Raw genomic sequence first — 20,928 nt, forward strand, 5'->3', positions numbered from 1 at the left:
ACATAAACATTTTAAACAAAAAGTGGGAATTTTTTTTTTTCTATTACTTTAAGTATACTAGCAACTGATGCGTGTGTAGTAGACTTTCGCTCATAATTATAAACAAACTTACTATGTACTTGGGTACTAACTTTTTCATGAATACGACGGTTAATGTTAAATTAAAACTGTTGACTGGTGCAGTGTTGTCATAATTAAATTAATAAAAATAATGTCATTTAATTGGTTTAAATAAATAATGAGTGTGTAAGACCTGAATCTATGTTTGCATAGGGGAGACCGGGGATGGTTGACTAGTTTTATGTTTGAACCTTAATAACTTTGGAGTTTTAAGATAAACATACCAAAATATTGACTCACATGATTAATTATATATTCTTCTAACTAAAAAAGTTTATTTCATTAACATATATTATTATTTAATTGTAAATTTATAGATTTTTTAAGAGCCCTTACCTTTAGTCTATCTACCCCAAACACGGGGTATGTTGACCACATTAAAGGGGTAAGTTGACCTATGGTGCTGACGATGATGATTTATCAAAACAAATTAAAGAAATCTAATTTAGAAAAGAAAATAAAATAACAAAATTAATAATCATATTATCCCTCTTTAATAAAGACGAATACTTCTTATTTTTTACAACAATTAAGAACATAAATTTATTTAAACTTATCATCTATTTTTGCACTAACAGACTAACAGGCTAACAGAAACACGGACTAACAGAATCAGTGCATTCTATACAAATCGTGTCATCATCATCACTTTCATCTGAATAAGCTGCTGCATCATTATCTTTATTTTTAGCTCCTCTGATACCGTTCTTACCTTTTCCCTTAACCTTAACCTTCCCTTTACATTTTCCTTTCCCCTTTTCCTGACTTTTAGATGTAAGTTTTTCAGTTTTTTTCTTCTTCAAATATTCTGTACACGATTGTTTCTGTTTTAATTTCATAAGTTTTTCTTTTACGTTTGCGTATATTTCTTCGATTTTCTAAACAAGTTAGAGCTTTCGGAAAGGGCATTATGTCTGTTGGATGAATAAAAGAAGTAAAAGGGGTATCAGAAGTTGAAGGCGGTGGAGTCACTCTGGTGTTTTTCCAATTGATATTCACTTTCGGCTGTTTGTATACTGAGCTCTTCTCCTGACTCATGCTGTTCAAGAATTGAAGGTGATTCGCAATTAGTACTAGCAGATCTTGAGCGTAATGGCAAAGCAGTAGTCGATTCACTTGAAACAATTGGTTCTTCTGCAGTAATTTCATTATGATGATCAGAAGTGTTGACAATGATAACCATATTATTGAATATATATACAGCAGAATTTGGAAGGGTGATCAAATGTTTAGCTCTGGAAGACCCTGCACTGTCGATATTCTATTCTGGCACTGATGGTATAGCATTTACGTTCGGATTTATGTTCATCCTAGCCGTCGAAGAACCAGCAACATCTTGTGATACTGGCACTGGCCTATCCATCACATAAGCTCCACTAAACTCCGATTCGGGAAATATGTTTTCATTGAGTGGTGATATACCTGCCATACCATTGAAAATATACAGTTTGGTTTTATAATATAAATTGTAATTTGTGTAAATAAATTGAAAATATACAGTTTGGTTTTATAATATAAAACCAAACTGTATATTTTCAATGGTAGCAGGCAGAACTTTCTTGGTTTTGTTTTACTTTGGACACACATTATGGCAAGCTCTTTCTACTATATTTTGGGGTACATCGGATCTCGTTGGTTTTCTCTTATATGTTCTCATTTTCTGTAACAAAATAAAACATACAAAATCAACACATAATGAATTTGTTATCTGTTAGGTATATAGGGGTTGTTTGACTTATTAGTCTACCAGCCCCAAAGAAAACTAGTCAATCAGCCCCAGACGCCATTTTAGATTTTGATCGCATATATATTCTAAACAAACATGCTTAACAGAAAATAAATCTATGTATCGAAAAGAGATATCCTTAAAACTATCTGTGAAATAGGAACAATAAACTTCACAACGTATTTATACACGTGACAACAAAAAGTGTATAGTAGGAAAATAATACTTACGTAGGTCAAAATTCGTTATCTCCGCACCAAACAAAAACGACGCGCGTCGGCTACACGGCACTTCGTACGAATGAGCGGGGCACAGGGCTCGTTCCTTGCGCCTGATTGAAGGTCACGAAACACGTGATGCCGGAGTGTTTTCGACGATTAGTCTACCTACCCCTATAATCAACCATCCCCGGTCTCCCCTAATATTTATTTATATAAATACTTATGCATTAGATAGTTGTATAAACATATAGATAAGTATTGTGCATACATGGAGCATTCCATGAAAAACACATTAGATATACTTAATTATGACAGAATTATAACTTGTCAATTATTGAATTACAATTGTCACGCTGTTGAAAAAGGAAAGGCTGATTTCTAAATAATTAAATGTTAAACGTTTTTATTCCAATTAATATAGATAAATCATTTACCATTCGTCAAACCTAACGCAGTTAAGTGGTATTTTTACGCGAAACCTTCCTCGTTACAAGTCTACAAAGTAATTAACATAGGAAAACCGCGCCAAACAATGGACAATAGGCACAGACAAAAAATAAATCAGATTTATCGATTCAATTGATTTGTGGTGCAGCGTGTAATTCGATTACACTTTTGCAACCTTTGTTTGACATTTGTTTTGGCGGGAATTATAATTTACTACCTATATTTTTATGATAATTAAGTAGTGCAAATAAATTATTTTATATTTAATAATAAAATTGTTGAATGCATGACATGTGATTTTATTATAATTATTATCTCTATCGGTTAAATAAATCACAAGAAGCGTACCTACACCTCGTATATGATATATTTTCGTATTTAAAAGAAATTATCGCAGAACCTCTTAAGTAATATTAAGAATAGGTGTTAGTCCTAATAATATCGTGGTGTTGATACTGACGGTTAAAGTTGTACCTTAACAGTAATATAAAACGCGCCTAGTCGTCATTTTTTAAATAGGTACAACTCCAATCAATCTGATTCTTTTTATTGGAAAATTATTGAGAAAATAGACTTATCCATAAGTTGATAAGACCCTAGGGCAGCAACCAGTTTTTGTAGGTTATGTTGTTTGCATAATTATAAGGTCTCGAGAATTATACAATATCTGCCCTTCGGTTCATTTGCGCGATTTCAAAGAATTTGAATTGTAGACATGTAAATTAGGTAAAGTAATATTTTGCTATTTATTGACAATTTTGTTAGGTTATAAAACAACGATTGAAAAGTCAAAAATATCCTTATGCATTTCTCTAAACGATTCTTATGTATCTAGTTAATAAAAAACGCTCTTACCTTTCTTACTTTAATTATCTAGGCGCCTACTTCATTTACTTAGTTTTAAATTTTAATAATAACTATTTACTTTTTTTCTAAAACTTTGACAGGTTGTATTATAGGGTCTAGCTGATGACCGCGACTACGTTCGCGTGGCTATGACTCCGGCGTATAATATAATCCAAGAGTTTCATATTTATAAATATGAACCTGTTGGATAGACTACAAAATATGGCAGTTTTTGAAGGAGAGTTCGCCAAACCTAGTCTGACCTAGTCAAACCTAGTGTTGTCCAAACCTAGTCGCATTTTTTGAATTCTCCGAAAACAAGCAGCAGTTGATACAGACATGTCGGCGGTAGACGTATTTTGACGATAAGGTGATGTATATTATCCATGGAATTAGTAGGTACGTACTCCATATTATCCTAAGTTGAATAAAATCCTAATTTGACATGGATAATGTGCAAGTAGCGATCGACGACTGGGAAAGGAGGTTGAAAGTATTTTAAACCTACCTACATTACTTATAATGCCTATTTCATTAGTGCCCTTTATTATGCCTACTAAATAAAATATTATCATTGTTCATTTGTTGAGGTCTTACTTTATTTATTTTTGTCTACAGTCATATATATTTTTAAGAAGCTAATAAAAAAAATAGGCAAGGAACTATCACCTACACAGCTGCCGAACTATATGTGCCTATTCGAATTTCAAATACTTATATGATTTTTTAACATCAAAACTTATCCAGTCTTTGGAACCAGGTCCCGGCGCCGTGGGCGTGTCCACACTAGCGGCGAAGTGTCAGCGGCGCCAAGGCTTTCCGCTTTTGACTTTTTAGTTTTTTTTTCTTAACTTTTTTATAGACACCCCGCGGTACAGGCGTTGGCGCGGTGCGTATAAAGCATTATATAATTTAATTAGCTTAAATGACAGATTTTTTTTCTAACATGAAATTGCAACATGTAACTTTGGTGTTATAGGTGTGTGTATGGGTTTTATAATAAAATAGGTTTTATTTTTTCATTTTAATAAAGATACTGAAAAATTCCACCACTTTGTATCCTACTTTACTATATTCTTCTTCATATCTTCTTTAGAACTATTCATATCTTATTTTTCTATACAAACCACATCTTAGTGTCCGGTACACATATATATTGGTACTAAGATACGTCATTAGAAGAAAAGAAAAAAATGGATTTTTTTTCATAAAATGGCAAATCTTCCACGCTGGTTTGTTCCTTTCGATCACAGGCTTGACCACTGCACCACCACCGCTTCTGCAATATGGCCTACCTGCCTTGAATCAAAAACTAGGTAGGTACCTACCAATCTTTATCATTTTATAACCTTAAAATCCCATTCGTTTCACCTCAAACTGCCGCCTACAATTAACCAGGCCCTCTGGACTACGTAAAGTCCCTAATCACTGTAATTATAAGCGATTTTAATAAAACTAAACATTTTATACAAAGCACGCGCCGCAACGCCTCTGGCGGTCGTTTTCGGTACTAAATGAGTCACAGGTGAGTAGGGATTAATTTGGAATTTGAATGTCTGATGTCATATTTTTCTAAGTATTATAATATCCTTAGGTAAGTACCACATATTATAAAACAAAGTCGTCTGCCGCATCTGACTGTCTGTTCGCAATAAATTCAAAAACTATTACCTACACGGATTTTCCAATAGAAAGTGTGATTCCTGTGGAAGAAGCATAATTTGATTTTACCCCAGCGAAGCCGGGACGGGCCGCTAGTTATATATAATAATGAATCTACATTTGACTATGTCCATCTGCGACAGACTGTACCCAGGTTTAACTGACACACGGTACTTACGACAAAGATTAAATCTAGGTTTAACAAAAATTATAAAGGCTTAATCAAGGTCTAGCTGGCTAATACATCTAGGTTTGGCCGTAACAGATTATATGTACCTATACAGCAATCTTCGACAAGATATTTCTCAGAAGCTCAGTATAGAGGGGTTTAGGATGACAAAGAAGAAGAGGAAGGATGAAGGAAGGAATGTATAACATTAATTTATGAGTGATCTTGCAAATTCTTGAAATCAGTTCAAAAAATTCTAATTCAAAATTTAAACCGATTATATTGGGTACTTACCTACTTACGTCACATTGACATCAAAAATTGTCCTACTTATTTAAAACTAAGTTTATACCTAGAATTATTATCTGTATTCGATCATATAAATAGCAACACTAAGTAAGATTGAAAATGTATTCTAATTTTCTCTTCCTTCTTCTGTTCTCATCTGTCCTGGAGAAAATATGTTTTTTCATGGATTAATAACCTCGGGTTTAACGTAGTACCGCAGCTCCTCCACCTTCCTCATCCTCGTGTTCCCAATTGCATTCGGATCTGTGACGCCCCGAAGCCCAAGGATCGTATAAAAAATCAACCATTAAATTTTGAAGATTTGGGCATGCATTTACAACCGGCTGCCTGCCTGACGTCCACCATCGGAGATGCTATTGTTGCTGATATGCCATGTGTCCCTTAGTCGCCTCGTACGACATACACAGGAGTGGTCCTATTCTAGGCCTATACCATACGATAGCTCCAATATCACCTAATGGTTGGTCATATTCTAGTAGTTTGTCCCTTGAATTGAAGATATAATAATTTAATAAGAAAAAAGCCCAATCGACTTTATTTTAATTAAAACTTTCAACGTATCTATTCAAGTTTTAAACTTAATTACTCAGGCTATATAGTGATAGTAGTTGCTTCTATAACGTTTGTTACCACCAAACTTGGTGGTCGTATTAGTCCAAAATTATTACTTTAAAAAAGGGGAAAATTTCAAACACCTAATAATTAAATGTCATGACTATTATACCACCATTCTTATGAATCCTGCGCCAATTTCTAATATTACAAACATAATACTTTGTTTTAAAACCGACGTCACAGGTAAAAGTAAGTTTTTTTCAAAGGGCTTCCCGCCGAATAGAGCGCACGCGAGCGGGCATCGTCGGCGCCATGTTGTTTTGTTTTTTTTTCTGCGGTTGCGCTCAGATAGGTTATAGCCCGGAGCCAAAACAGTCAGTCAAAAGTCACGCATTGGACGGGAATAAGAAAAAATCAAATAGAAAAGGGTCTCGTGAATGATACAGTTTTTTCGGTAAATTAGAGATTTAGTTTTTTAAGAAATTGCGTGCCGGACGCTTGTAATGATACGTCTGCGTTGAGGGTTTACTCGGAAAGTGCGGTTTTTGACTTATTTTTTATTGGCGCGGTCGGCTTTACGTGTCTGTATAAGTTTTTTTTAGTATATCGATAGGTACTAATTACTCACGAGATTACGTCTAGACAATTGAATTAGTACATACCTACTTTTATAATTAAACAGGATGGTACAAAATACCTACATACCTACTTGGGTAGATCCTTTAGGTAGGTATGCGAAGTTTCAAGTTAGGTAATTAGTAACACGTACCTACCTAGGTATAATAAAATTAATCGTCAGAATTACCTTCGATTAATAATACCTACCAAAAAATTGGTACATAAGTACTCGAAGACTAAATACCAAACAAATAGGAAAACCTTCATACGAACACCCTGTAACACGCCCTCTAAGGGCGTATTAGTAGTTTCGGATTGTGATTTCACCTGCCTGATGTCAACACTCCTTGGGTATGCTATTGTTGTCTATTTCCCTTGTCTATTCTTTCGACTAATCCATGAATGCCCCATGTAATTAGTAAGTGCTCCGTACGAAGTACTTACTAAATTCATGGAATGTCCTTCGTGGCTTTCCTTTGCGTCTCTGAGCTTCGACTTTTCCTTCAATACTTAGGTACATAAATTTGTCGTGTCGTGTCCTTTAAGGTGACCTCTATTCGTACTTAACGGAACTATCATTCAGCAAATATTATTTGCTTGTAAGATTTAAGTAGGCGCGTTCAGAAAATTGTCTTGATAAGGCGGCGGCGGCGGGTCTAAAAATATTAATAAAACGGGATTATAAATTCAAATAAAAGCTAAATTTTTTAACAAAACATAGTCCAGTCTAGTCTATAAATAAATACGTGTTTAATGTGTTTTAAAATTGTAATAAAACAATTTAATACAACTAAATACGTTATCTGTACGTCCACTCCTCACTCATTACGAAAATGAAACGAGTTAAATACGACTTATTTCAATATCTTGACAACGATCTGTTCTTCAATACTTCCAACGAGCTTTCTTATTTAGCACCCTTATGTTTACCACAATCGTTTGACATTGACGTTTGTTATCATTACTACTTCATATTTTTTTGTAAATCGCCCGACGTATTTTTATTTTTACTATATATTTTGCCGATTATAGTTTTTGTTTACAAATGGCAGCCAAAAATATTTTAAAATTGGGTGCCTTAGAAGCTCCCAGGACGGCGTTTCTGCTATGCGACATCCAGGAAACCTTCAGGCCACATGTAAAACACTTCGGTGAAGTTGTGAAAGTAGCGAACAAAATGGTTCGTATATTATATTATGTAATATTTATCTATTGATAATTACCTCCAGCACCAGCGATGGACATAAAAGTGCAAAATGAGCCATCAATGGATCTTCAAGATGGATTTTAGTGGACGTGGGGACAGTACCAGCTATAAACCACCTACTTAAACATATATTACTGCATACCTTACCTTCTCTTGAACTAATCTTTGAAATCATATACCTACTTACATCTAAGTCAGCCTCAACAATTCAAAGTTTTTCTTAAAAACACCACTGATAAGACACATTCCTGCATACAAGAGTACAAGACTCAAATTGTTCATTAGTTGAATACATCAAACTTTGAGTAGGATCTAGTAAATACTAAAAAGCTAATTCATACTAAAAATTGTTTAAGTATTAATACAAAATAAACATGTTTTGAATTCCAGCTAGAAGCATCAAAACACTTCAAAATACCAGTCTACATATCGGAGCAGTACCCCAAAGGCCTCGGGAACACCACAAAGGACATCAAAGTGGAGAATGCTGCGATGGTGTATGAAAAGACGCAGTTTTCCATGTTCACTCCAGAGTTGCAGGCTCGGCTGAAGAATGATGTGCCTGACTTGAAATCGGTTGTGTTATTTGGGATAGAGGTAATAATTATGTATATTGTTTACTAGTTGCGCCCCAGGGCGTCGCTCCCGCGGGAATTTCTGTTTAGTGGAAGTGGAATGAAACACATGCAACAACTTAATTGGCTATATTGATATTATATTATTGACTAGTTGATAGTGGTTTGCCTTATCCATTTCACACAGTAGATGATAAATTACGAACCAGAGTGCAGGTTTCCACCTGATGTATTCCTTCACCGGAAGCAAGTTGTGCTCGAAGAAAACTACTATACTTGCAAGAGATTGATATACAAAATGTGGCACAAATAGGATTCGAACCTGGGACCTTTTGGTTCACAGACAGGCGACTTAACTCTCAACCACCACCATGCTACAACAGTCTTTTGCCTAATATGCTATATAAATATCTTAAACTTTCCAGGCTCATGTATGCATAGAACAAACCGTCATAGACTTACTGAATGAAGACTTGACAGTCCACGTGTTGGCTGACGGCGTCTCCTCCAGGTCCACCATGGACAGAGGACTTGCATTACAGGTTAGCATTTGTATATCTTTCATATTTTCCATATGGTTTCATTTACATTGGGGCTAGATAGGTTTTGTGAAATGTAATCATATCGACATTGATATTTATTTATATGGAAAATGATAAGCTTCTAGTTATTGCACAGTCAACAGCACGTCAAGTTCCCCTGTGCGAACCTCTATGGCGCGGTAATAGCGGCGAGTTTGCAATGAATTTCGGTAGGTTAAAGTGCTGTTGACTGTACGTAAAAGAAATGGGATTAGTTAGCACGAAATATTGAGGGATAGTAATCGTATCATATAAAATTTGTAGTTCCTTTTAATTGAGATAGAGGCGCTTTACATGTTACATATAAAAAAATACCTTTTTTTAATAACTTTTGATTTAATGTCATAACTAACTTAATCTATTTATTTCCTCTTTGGCTTTTTTTCTAACACTATTATAGTTCTCATATTTTATACTATACTAACAACCTTCACCTATTCGGGTCAGTAGGTATCTCGCATCTAGTCGACAGGCGAGTTAACACTTTCAAAAAAAGTAATTTCTCGTTCCACTGATCATTGCGGCAATATTATCACAAAATGTATGTATTTAACACAAAATGTATTATTGTTTAAATGTATTATTTATTGAGTGTTAACATTGTATTGAACATTATTAAATAAAAGTTACTTATTAATATGTTCCGCGCAATGTGGCTTCGGTCTTTGGGGGTAAAAAATCGAAAAAAAAAATTACATATGCTTGAACTGGGTTTATAACTATATGTATGCCAAATTTCATCTAAATCGGTCCAAAAGTTTAGCTGTGAAGGGGTGACAGACAGATTTTCGCATTCATAATTTTGGTAAGTACCTATAGTTATGTGGCTGCTGCTGTATGGATAAAATAATGATGATTAAGAATACTTTGAATACACTATTCAATTTATTACATACAATACGAGTATTTCAAACAGTAAAAATTACTACATAATACTTATCAATAGTAATCTCGCCCGCGTCAATTGGAACGTGAAATTTATAGTGTCAACTCGACTGCGGCCGAGATACCCTTTAACGCCACCATTTTCCCTTACAGCGCATGCAATCCATGCTAGGTTGCTTCGTGACGACATCAGAAAACGTTTTGTTCAAGCTATTGAAAGATAAGGCGCACCCAGTGTTTAAAATCGTGTCGAAGCTAAGCAAAGAACCCACCGTAGACACGCTCGGATATGGTGTCAAATCTAACCTATAGAATATGTATGCTTCTGTGATTTTATTTTGAATAAAGTTATATATTTTTATATGGAATGCAATTAATACAATTTGATTTTTTCACTATTTATAAAATGATTTTTTGTTTTACTATTTCATTTTAAGGCTTTGCAAAATCGTACACTAGCGCCACCATCACATTTTAAATTTCTACAAATTATAATACACTAAAATCATAGAATAATAAATAAATTAATCATTAATTAATTAGTTGTACAATGTATCTTTCTTGTATTAATTTTGATTAATGTACTTATTTTCCTGCAATAAAGTTATTACAAACAAATAAACAAGAATAATATTATAATCCAATAAAATCATTAACCTATCTAGTGACTAGGTAGTTAATGATTTTATTAGAAAGTATTATAAGTGTTTTCCATTATGCATTGTAGTCACAATTTACTACACGGATTTTGGTAGCAACCGATTACGATTTTGTAAATTGTGACAACTGTGTCCAAAAGAAAACTTGTGGCGGCGCTAGTGTGCGTGCCTTAAAATAACAGCGAGCGGCGACTACTCTATGGAAATTTTATTAAGTATTATTTTATTTTTAATTTAAATTTTTAGAAGAATGTGATTTTTTTTATCTTTAGTAAGTATTAAGATGATGTTTTGTTTTTCCATTTGTTATTGGGTCAATTTCATTAATATTATACTAGAGGTGCACCGGAGCTTCGCTCACATAGGAATTTCGGGAAGAAGTACCCTATGTGTTATTCCAGGTTAATTCCGCACCAAATTTCATAACAATTCGTTCCATCGATTTTGTGTGAAAGAGTAACAAACATACACACATACATCCTCACAAACTCGCATTTATAATATTAATAGAATAATTGTACTAATTTTCTTTTTTTAAATCTTTTCAGCGCCTTCAAAGTATCGGTTGCTTCGTTAGCACATCAGAAAATGTATTATTCAAACTTTTGAAAGACAAAAACCATCCGGCGTTCAAACCTATATCTAAACTGAACACGACCCCCACTCCTGAGGAATTTGGGGCCAGTATTAATAGAAAAGAACCTTAAAATGCATGTAATGCGATATAAAAATATATAGTGAAGAACAATCCTAGATTGTGCAAGTAAATTTTCTTATTCTGTGAACTAAGGTTATATAATTTCGGTATCATATATAAAATCAACATATAAAAAAAAAACGAAATAAAAATAAATCTACTATTGTTTAAATGCTATAATGAAGAATATATAATTATAAATTCTTAAATCTTTATCAAATTTATTTTAGACGTGTCGTGTTTATTCATTGGTAAAAATTGTTAGCACATGCTATATTTTCGCACACAGCAATTTAAACAGTGTAATAAAACACTTGCTGTCTCTTTTTCATTAACAAGTTGACATAATAGTGTGACAAAGACAACGCGAGAGCACCGTAACATAAAATTGTAAACAGGATTATATATTTGATTATTGTAAAATATTTGTTATATTGTAAATATTCTTTTTTAATAATTATTTTTATTTTTATTATATTTATATATGGACATTAAAATAAAAATAAAACAAATTTTGATATAATTTGGCGCTTTCGCGTATTATAATTAAATGATTTTTACAAGATCTTTATCGTGTGTAATCAATATTTTATTTAATATAATAGCATAATCCAATTGTATTACATAGAAGTGCTTCGTTTTTATACATAATTATAATGCATCGAAGAAATTAACTAACATTTATGTTTTTTATAATAACAAACAAAAGTTTATACGTAGGAAGAAAATTTTAAAGTCAAAAGTGATCCTCAACGATTAGAACATTACATGTAATGTTCTTATATCTGTGTCCTCAACTATATTTTTTTTATAGATAAATAGAGCTGCCGCACAGAAGAGTTGCGAAACTCGAAAGCCACGATTAGTTGTATGGCGGATTCATTGATGGAGTTTAGATTAAATAGTAATAGATTGCTAACCCATAGCCTATGGGAATGATCTCCAACCCTTTCCCTTGATCGATTTTTACAATCTGCTGTGGAGTAGCACATACTATGTTTTATTTCGCTTCTGGAAGGAATGAATCTTAAATTTCTGTTAAGATTCAAAAATTAAAATTAATACACATACCTAATTTGCCTTTGTATATAATGTAGTGTAAATAAAATACGTATAATTATAAACGTTTGAACATGTTTCATTTGAGTAACGACCACTTCAGCTGTTCCTTCGCCGATTGTAATACCTGAAAACATTTTAAAATACTTATAATTAAAATTATACCTAGTGCGTTTTTCTTGTAAAATCCTATCGTAGAAACAATAGTGTAGATTACTAATTTTTATTTTGATGACCATTGGAAGGCCTTTATGTCATTAGAAACACCAGTCAAAAAATTACTGTGATAATGACAATGCTTTAAAATTAAAAATAAAATCACACATGTTTGCACAAGTACAAACGGTCCATACTAAATGATACTCTAACGTGACGTCACGATTGAGTAACAACTTAGCGAAAAAAGCCTATATTTGCAGCAGCTACCTTTGTTCCAGGTTATATCCTACCCGTGTAGCAAATTTCATAACAATCCGTCCAGTACATTTTGCGTAAACATATACAACTTTGGCATTAATACTATTATTAGGATTGTTTTTAAACCTTATCACTTACATATAATTTCGGGTGACAATATATCGATCACTTTTGACATAAAAATAAATACGTTTTATCAATCCCTATTTATCAGTTATGTTTATCGATCAATAGAGTTTCTTATTTGGGGTATCTTTGTCAATATTATATAAAATTGTTTTCTAATATCATAAAAACTACGCATTAAGACTGAAAATAAACAAAATTGTATTCACTGCTTGAAATCTCGCCTAGCGTGTTTTGTTTTGAACCGATACGCACGGCTCATTTTATTTAATAAATTAAAATCTTATAAATTTTTGACCCGTAATATACCAGCTTTGGATTATTTCCATTGCGAATTGCAGATTTTCATGGTTTTCGATACAGCCTATATATATAATAGATTGCCTAAAGCTTTATTAATACTTAAATATTTTATATCTCCTAATGCAAATAAAATATTAGATAATATCTTTTAAAATAATCTTCACAGTCGATACTTATTATTGAATATATTGCTGCAAAATCATTAAAAGACATGTTAAGATTATATTCATAATTAGAATTGTAACAAATATCTAACTTTACTTACGAAATGACTTACCGAACTGCCAGTCCCATCTACATAGCTTTATTTTTCTTCTAAAAATAATATAAAAAGTATTCACTGGTTCTTTAAATCTGTTCCAATAAAAATTCGGGGTATCTCTTTCTATTGTGTCAAAGGATTTTTTTGACATTCCACACAAGTCCTACTAGCTATTTGATTATATAGGATAGCAGAAAAAAGTGTTTTCTGAAGACTTTTTAGACGTTTGATCTATTTCATCGAAAATTTTTATTGAAACAGTTTACTCGAATATATTCCAAATTTATTATGTAATCTGCCAAGTGAGTAATGAAAATGTGCAATGGAAAAGGTGCTGTGTGTGAGCGAAATAAGAAGCCACTTATTGTATTTTCTGGCAGATTTTGAGGTTATGTTACGAAAGTTATCTAATAAATTATTTACAGCGCATTTATTACTACAGATACCGTTTAGGCGTTTTATTATTATTTCCACAAATTTACGATATTCTGCCAGAAATTACAATTGAAATAATATTTACTGTCTGTATTCTATTTATGTGCTTCGCGTATTATTTTAATTACTTCTTTGCCATAATATGTTTTTAAAAAAGTCTATGTTAGCCCCAATAATGTTAAGTATAAGTATGGGTTATAATTATAAGCTAAAAAATAAAATAAAAAAGAAAGCGTAACAAAAACCATTTTTAATATTCTAATATGTTCTATTCTACAATTTTTCCTAGCCGAAGGCGGGCTCAAAAATTCAATATGTTGTTGAGGATCTGAAATAGGTAATTTTAAGCTTAATAGAAAAAAAAACCATGCGAAAATTCAAACTGTGAGTAAATAATCAGGCAGGAAAAGTTGCAAAGAAAAAAGATTACATAGGCACAGAATGGGCAAATGGTAAAACAATTAATGCACCAATATAAATAAATAAAAACATAATCTAATGAATTACGAAAAGGTTATATTTCTGTTTTTTGCTGATTATATGACAGCATTTTGTGGATAAAAAAATATAGTGATAGAAGAATATTTACAAAAAAAAGTTTGATTCCAAAGAAATTGACACTAAAGTACAGATTCTTCTAATAGGCGATGAGATAATAACTTGTTATTATGCAGTTATGTTTCAAGTAGATAAAAGTAAGAATAATGACTGATTGGGTTTCTACCTACAATTCAATCGAAACTTGCAAACTTTATCTCTGTCTCCCGGTGAACTCCCGTGACTAAATTCTATTATTTATTAATTTTAATATATTCAGTTTGTATTGAAGATCATAAGCACCCTTCAACATAACATTCATTGAAAAGCGTCGAGTATTAAACTACTTTACACTGACAAGACTAGAGTTGACGAGCAGTCCACTAATTTGTTGTCAATGTATGTCTGTCCACTTCATGTCCGCACACTGAAGAACCTATCATCACGAAGTGATTTTTGATGGCGTTCTATTAGTCCTCACAAATTTAGCCAAGTCGGCACGCTAAGGGGTGGTTCTCAGAGCATTATGACCGCCGTGGCCGCACTATCATCAACTTTCTAGAGGAAGAATCGTTTCCAAAATCAATCATTCGTAAAATTGACATTACACCAATAGTAGTAATTATTTTAAGAACGTGTAGTAAAATTAATTCTTGTCTTTGTTACAATTTAAAAAACATCAACTGCAGCGGTCGAAACGCTCAAGGAATTATCTAAGAAGTATGCCGTGTAGAAGTATACAGTAGTAGAAGTATACAGTGGAAGCTTTCAAGAGTATTTTTCATTAAACGCCATCTTGCAGTGCGGTAGAAGAGTGCTATGTTCTTTAGTATCCAAAAACTTATTAATATTTATGACATGGTATAAAGAAAACTTGTCAAATAAAAACATACTGATCATCAAACAATTATTGTTAAGTGAAACTACTGCAGATTTAAAATATTATTATTTTGTTTAGGCATTTAAGTCACTATACACAATCTTGAAATGTATTTTTATTGTGATATAAATTGACATATACGATAAAAATCATATAAAGATTCTTTTATCTTTTTTGGAGTACCAAAACGAACGGGACATATTCACATGTCATATCGTAAAGGTATACTCAAAATCTGTTTTGATCTAGCCATGATATTGAGTTCTGATAAAAAAAAATATTGACACCGATTGCCTTAAAAGTTCTAAGTTATATTTCCAGTGACGGGATAGTTACAATCCGAAACCAATATAATTTTGTAGTGTTAGTATAAATAACTGTTAGATATATACAAAACCCATGTCTGTTAAATAATGACAGTTTATTAGTAATAAAAACAATTATTACATAAATATAGTATGCATAATGATAATGGTGATTAATTGACATTTTAAAATTATTATTAATATTTGAAACTTGAAAATAGTTCAAACCAAATTTTATATACATTTTATAATCACGAAAATGCGCCATGCGTGTCATGTCTTAAGTTTATATTTCAAAACACGCTAGGCTTATTTCAAACAGTGAACATAAGTTTATAAAAAATGTATACTCTATACATTAATATAAAGTAATTTTCATTGATAAATATAAATAATTAATAATGGAACCCTAAAAAGATGTTATCTTAGATCCACCGTTGACCATAAATTTTATGAACCTCAACCAAAGATTTTAAAAAGAAACTTTGAATGTATTTTACATCAACATTTTCATCCACCAATGTATCTCATTTTGAATAGAAAATGTATCATTATGTCCATCCAAATGATATTTTCAATGGGAAATGGGGGTTGAAAGTAGGAATTTACCTCTAATCCTTCACAGACTTTGGTCCTCAAATAAATATTTGTTGTAGTGCCTATAATAAATAGATTGTTATATATTATCAGAATTTTGCCGAGCAGTGGGACTTAAATAGCTAGAACAAATATATATGTAGGTAGGTATGTGGTTTTATCATAAATCATTTTATGTATATACTTTGGAATTATCATTTTAAATTACTACAAAAAAAAAATAGAAAAAATGATCTCCTTGTAGAAAACAAAAATTAAAAATGATTATGTTTTATCTCTATAATTTCCATATTTTCATAATTAAATTCTGACATAGTTTACGTAAGTCTGGGTTAATGTCTACATAACTGACCGTGCGTCTAATACTTATCCGCTTCCATGAAAGATCCTACAGCAGTCTAAATTAACAACTTTGTTCTGATTCGATCGAAATTAACCAAAATTTAATACTATACAGTAAAATAACGTTTTTAATATTAAATACAAATTCTTTATCTAGTTTGGGGTCATTTAAGTTCATTTTTCGCAAATATATAAAGTAAATGGATAAAAATGTGACTATGTACGAGTACGTAAATAGCGCCTTGGAATAACACACATTTTACCCGAAATCATTATTATTGCACCAATTATACTGTACAATAAACAAAAGTTAATTTTACTACTTTATTAATACTATTGCAACAGTCGTAGACAAAGCGAATAAAAAAACTGTATTTGGCAACACCCTGTATGTTTGGAACTCCTAGTACGCCCCTATAGTTGTCTAGTAGTATACAAGACATTATATAATATATTATACTATACATATATATATGCTTATATATATATATATAAGCAACTGCAAGTATAATCTCATGTATCGTAATTACTTGTTATTTTTAGCATTAGTAACATGAACTTCTATTGCGCGAGAATCTAGTGTACTGTCATAATACATATGACTATTACACCCGTAATATACCCACATTTGATTAGCAGGCCTCTCGTCACCTATTACGGAACGATTCAAACGCAGCGCATTTCAATATGGGAAGCTGAAGTTAACAGCATTATTATTAAAAATCATTTTGTTGGCACGAAATTTGCGACACAGTTCAGTTTAGGTTCCAAACGTTCGTCTCACGTCATATTAATATCCTTTTCACATTGTAAACTCCTAAACTGATAAAGGCGCCCCCCCCCCTCACCCCCCCTCAATAATAATAATTTACTTTAATATCTCCTATGTACAGTACAGACATATCTACCAGAAAATCTTATTTATATTATCCATTACCTGCGCCACAGTCTGTTCTCCCAATGGAACGTCCTCAGTCCTCAGAGCCGCGCGGCCCACTATCGACATCGGATCAGAGTCCAGGATGACTCTGAAATTCGCAGATATACATACTGATATAAATGCGAAGGTCTGTCTGTCTGTTCCGCTTGCACGGATTAACCGCTGGGCCGGTTTTGATCAAATTCCGTATGCATATAGTTAAAGTTAAAGGTAACAAACTAACTCACTTTCGCATTTATAATATTAGTTAAAGTAGATAGATAAAAAAAATGATTTTATTTATTAGATAAAATAAATATTTTTCGCAAGTGTTGGTAGTTTGTAGCTTTGATAAATAGGATAGTAATTTCTCAGACAGCTACAAACTACCAACACTATGTGAAAAACATTTTTTTATTAACGCTATCTCTTCAATGTTATAATATAAACTATCTGAATTTATCAGCAAGCGGTGCAACAGACAGACAAACAGGTTAAAAATTATTCTCTCTCATATTCCCATTTCTTAGTAGCATTTTGAGCTGGATGCCTCGAAGCCCAGTGTCAGTGTAAAAAAATAACCTCAAAATATTAAAGATTTGCCTGTGATTTTACAACCTGCCTGAAGCCAATCCTCCTTGGAAATACTATTATTACAGATAGCCTAGGTAGGTAATAATGTCTAAGTGTATTGTGTTGCGAAAGTAAAGATTTGTATTTTTGTTTTTTTTTTTGCTTTTCTGTGTGTATCTACAAACACAAAAACAACTTGACAGAATTTGATGAAATTTGGCACAGAGAATAGTATTTGATAATAGAAACGCACCCTCCGTCGCAGATCTCGTCAAAGGCAAGCATCACAGCGTCCAGGTTGTCGATCAGCGTCTTGAAGTCTACATTCCTCCTCAGTAGAATGCTGACTGACTCGTAGAGGGCGTTCAGCACTGATTGCAGGATTAGCTGAAATTTGAAAATATTATTCATTTTATAACACCAAACGAACTAAAGTCGCAAGTCGTCTAAAGGCATTTGACTTTTACGACTACCTACAGACGTAAGTCACTACTTACGTCAGTATACACACTAGTGCAGTAAACTGTCTACTTTCCTACTACACACATGTCAAAATCAAATCATTTATTCAGAAATTAGGCCTTCATAGGCACTTTTTCACGTCATATTCTAAATTAAATTTACCAAAGCTACAAACTACTAGTCAGATTGGTTACAAACTCATGTGGCATGTATAGGATTCAAACCTGGGACTCTCAAATCACAGGACCACTGACAGCCCTTAAACACCACCATTTTATTTATTTATTGAACAACTTGCTGTTGCCAGTATGCAATGTTTATTCGAATTTTTGGGAAAGTTTGAAAGACTTCCTCAACCTAGATAAGGTTAGAATATTATGAATGTGAAACAGTCAAACATTAGTCGGGTTGGTTCCTACTTACAGTAATCAAAGGTCAAAGTAACAACTAAGCTGACAGGATGTAACTGAAGGACGGAAATTAAAAGCGAAGTCTTCAGATGCAGCTGACAAAAATGTCAACCAAAACCACAATGTTCAATTATGAAAAACTTCAAAAAGATTAGTGGATAGTTGCTAGTTACATACAAGTTGACTTTCGCATGTAGATAGTTGCTTTATAATGCCTTATAATGTTAGTGGTTACCTCATTCTCGTGAGAGCTGCCCATAACATAGAAGAATAAGTTGAGATTGCTCTTGTAGACGCACGTCAGACCATCCAGCATTATGATTTCTGCATTCGCTCTGGAATATATAATTATATATATGTTTTAAATAGTCTTGACAAGTGTATAGACGTGAACAATGTGTCATTGTTGTATAAAAACTGAATTAAAATGAAGTTATCAATGGATTCAAATCAATAAAGTGAATTGACTATAAAACTTTTAAAGCAGCTGCAGAAGCTGCCTATCTATTATTCAATTAATAAATAATTATAATATTATTTTTGTATCTATGATAGTCTCTGTTCTCCTTACATGCTCTCAGTTGCATTAAGGGCTGTGACTCCATGAATGTCAGGATGTAAAAGAAACTTTGTATGATTCTTATGTAGTTATATATACTTTATTATGTTCTATTGTTCTTTGGCAGGCCATGTTGGTATAAAATGTTTTTGCATTTGATTTTTGTCATACGGGTAAATTGTCATTTGCACTGTATTTAGAGATTTTTGACATGATTTGTGCTAGGCTGAATTATTGCTAAAATGAAATGGTGCACGACAGTTCATAGAATGCATTGAGAAGCTATTTGTGTAATATACATGACCTGATGAAAATGTGGGCTCACTATTTCAATCGCAGACCAGCAAGACTACATGTAATCATAAATAAATTATCTTTAGTAGGTACCACATTTTTACATGTTTGAAGGATTTGCTATAATTTCATAGGGAAATTTGTACCTTTGGATGGAAGGAACAAAATAAGGAAATACATACCTGTGTGTCTTGTTAAAAAGGTTCTTTTCAAACGCCTTCTGCTCCTTTGCGGTGGGCAACACGTTTTTATCGTAGTATTTGGCAAGCACACGGTTGCCCTCGTAATCCAAAATACACATACCTTTGACAATGTATAGGGTTGGTTCCTGTAATTTGTTACAAACATATTTCTATAATTTATATTTTTTTATTGATTTACTGCGCAATAATTAATATATATTATTGAAATAGGATATAAATATTCAAAAATTGCTTGTTGATGCAAAGTTTAAATAATACATTTCTAGTTGACTTACAAATAAGGATCCCTCCATTGTGTTTGTGTGAACCATTTTTCTACTTTTAAATTAACCAATTAGCTAAACAAAGCGAATTATTATCACAAACCACGCACATAAATTTTCAACCGCAAAGCGTAAATGAAATGACGTGTCTGTTCTGTTTATCTGTTATTGACATTTGACAACTTGACATTGACAAACACTTTAACATGGAACATTTCTGAGAAATATCCTGTCTGTCTAACGTAATAAATAACGTTACGTCTATTATGTACCACCATTATAATTATATTTTAGTATAATATTTATTCAAAAATTGTTGTTTAAGTTTCAATAATACAGTCATACAAAAACTCATACTGAAGTACCTACACGCTCGTGAGGCCTCTGGCGTTGCTGGCGACAACGCTCCTGATCTCAGAAACTACTGATGCCTAACATTTTAAAAAATATTCAAAATACACCTAGGTAGTTAATTACCTACCTACTTATTTTCGGAGAATTCTATACTTAAATAACCCTCTTCACGTGAGTACAATGCGCACTTGGCCGGTTTTATCAGTATACCTAAATATTACTTAGTACTTACATACATACAATTAATTTATATGTATGGATTTGTTACAAAGTATATAACTACCTATTTTTTATTAAAGGCGCGTACAGATGAAACGCACTAAATTTCTTTTATCACTCTCCAATAAGGCG

General features: G+C 32.5%; 2 protein-coding genes and 1 long non-coding RNA gene across 6 annotated transcripts; 1 reads left to right on the forward strand and 2 right to left on the reverse strand.

The window, feature by feature from the left end:
* Positions 1-591: 591 nt before the first annotated feature.
* On the reverse strand, positions 592-2,223 carry LOC128681602 (uncharacterized). The gene is made up of 3 exons (XR_008406031.2): positions 2,077-2,223; positions 1,647-1,780; positions 592-1,542 (listed from the first exon to the last, which is right to left on the reverse strand). It is a non-coding gene; the product is annotated as an uncharacterized LOC128681602 (long non-coding RNA).
* Positions 2,224-7,614: 5,391 nt separating this feature from the next.
* Positions 7,615-12,405, forward strand: LOC128681409 (isochorismatase domain-containing protein 1-like). Of its 2 annotated transcripts, XM_053765271.2 has the most exons (5): positions 7,615-7,853; positions 8,271-8,477; positions 8,881-8,997; positions 10,075-10,238; positions 11,129-11,262. In XM_053765271.2, the coding sequence occupies exons 1-4, from the start codon at positions 7,719-7,721 to the stop codon at positions 10,231-10,233; spliced, it is 618 nt and encodes a 205-aa protein (XP_053621246.1). In that variant the 5' UTR covers positions 7,615-7,718; the 3' UTR covers positions 10,234-10,238; positions 11,129-11,262. The 2 variants fall into 2 exon arrangements, with proteins under 2 accessions (XP_053621246.1, XP_053621245.1); XM_053765270.2 differs by lacking the exon at positions 10,075-10,238 and having other exon boundaries at positions 11,129-12,405.
* zetaCOP (Coat Protein (coatomer) zeta) lies at positions 11,790-20,394 on the reverse strand. Of its 3 annotated transcripts, XM_053765274.1 has the most exons (7): positions 20,236-20,394; positions 19,940-20,085; positions 19,140-19,239; positions 18,286-18,419; positions 17,478-17,568; positions 16,211-16,260; positions 14,115-14,207 (listed from the first exon to the last, which is right to left on the reverse strand). In XM_053765274.1, the coding sequence occupies exons 1-6, from the start codon at positions 20,269-20,271 to the stop codon at positions 16,237-16,239; spliced, it is 531 nt and encodes a 176-aa protein (XP_053621249.1). In that variant the 5' UTR covers positions 20,272-20,394; the 3' UTR covers positions 14,115-14,207; positions 16,211-16,236. The 3 variants fall into 3 exon arrangements, with proteins under 3 accessions (XP_053621247.1, XP_053621249.1, XP_053621248.1); XM_053765272.1 differs by lacking the exons at positions 14,115-14,207; positions 16,211-16,260 and adding an exon at positions 11,790-12,463; XM_053765273.1 differs by lacking the exon at positions 16,211-16,260.
* Between the last annotated feature and the right edge of the window lie 534 nt (positions 20,395-20,928).

Source organism: Plodia interpunctella, chromosome 27 (genome assembly GCF_027563975.2).
Source record: "Plodia interpunctella isolate USDA-ARS_2022_Savannah chromosome 27, ilPloInte3.2, whole genome shotgun sequence".
Lineage (NCBI taxonomy): Eukaryota > Metazoa > Arthropoda > Insecta > Lepidoptera > Pyralidae > Plodia > Plodia interpunctella.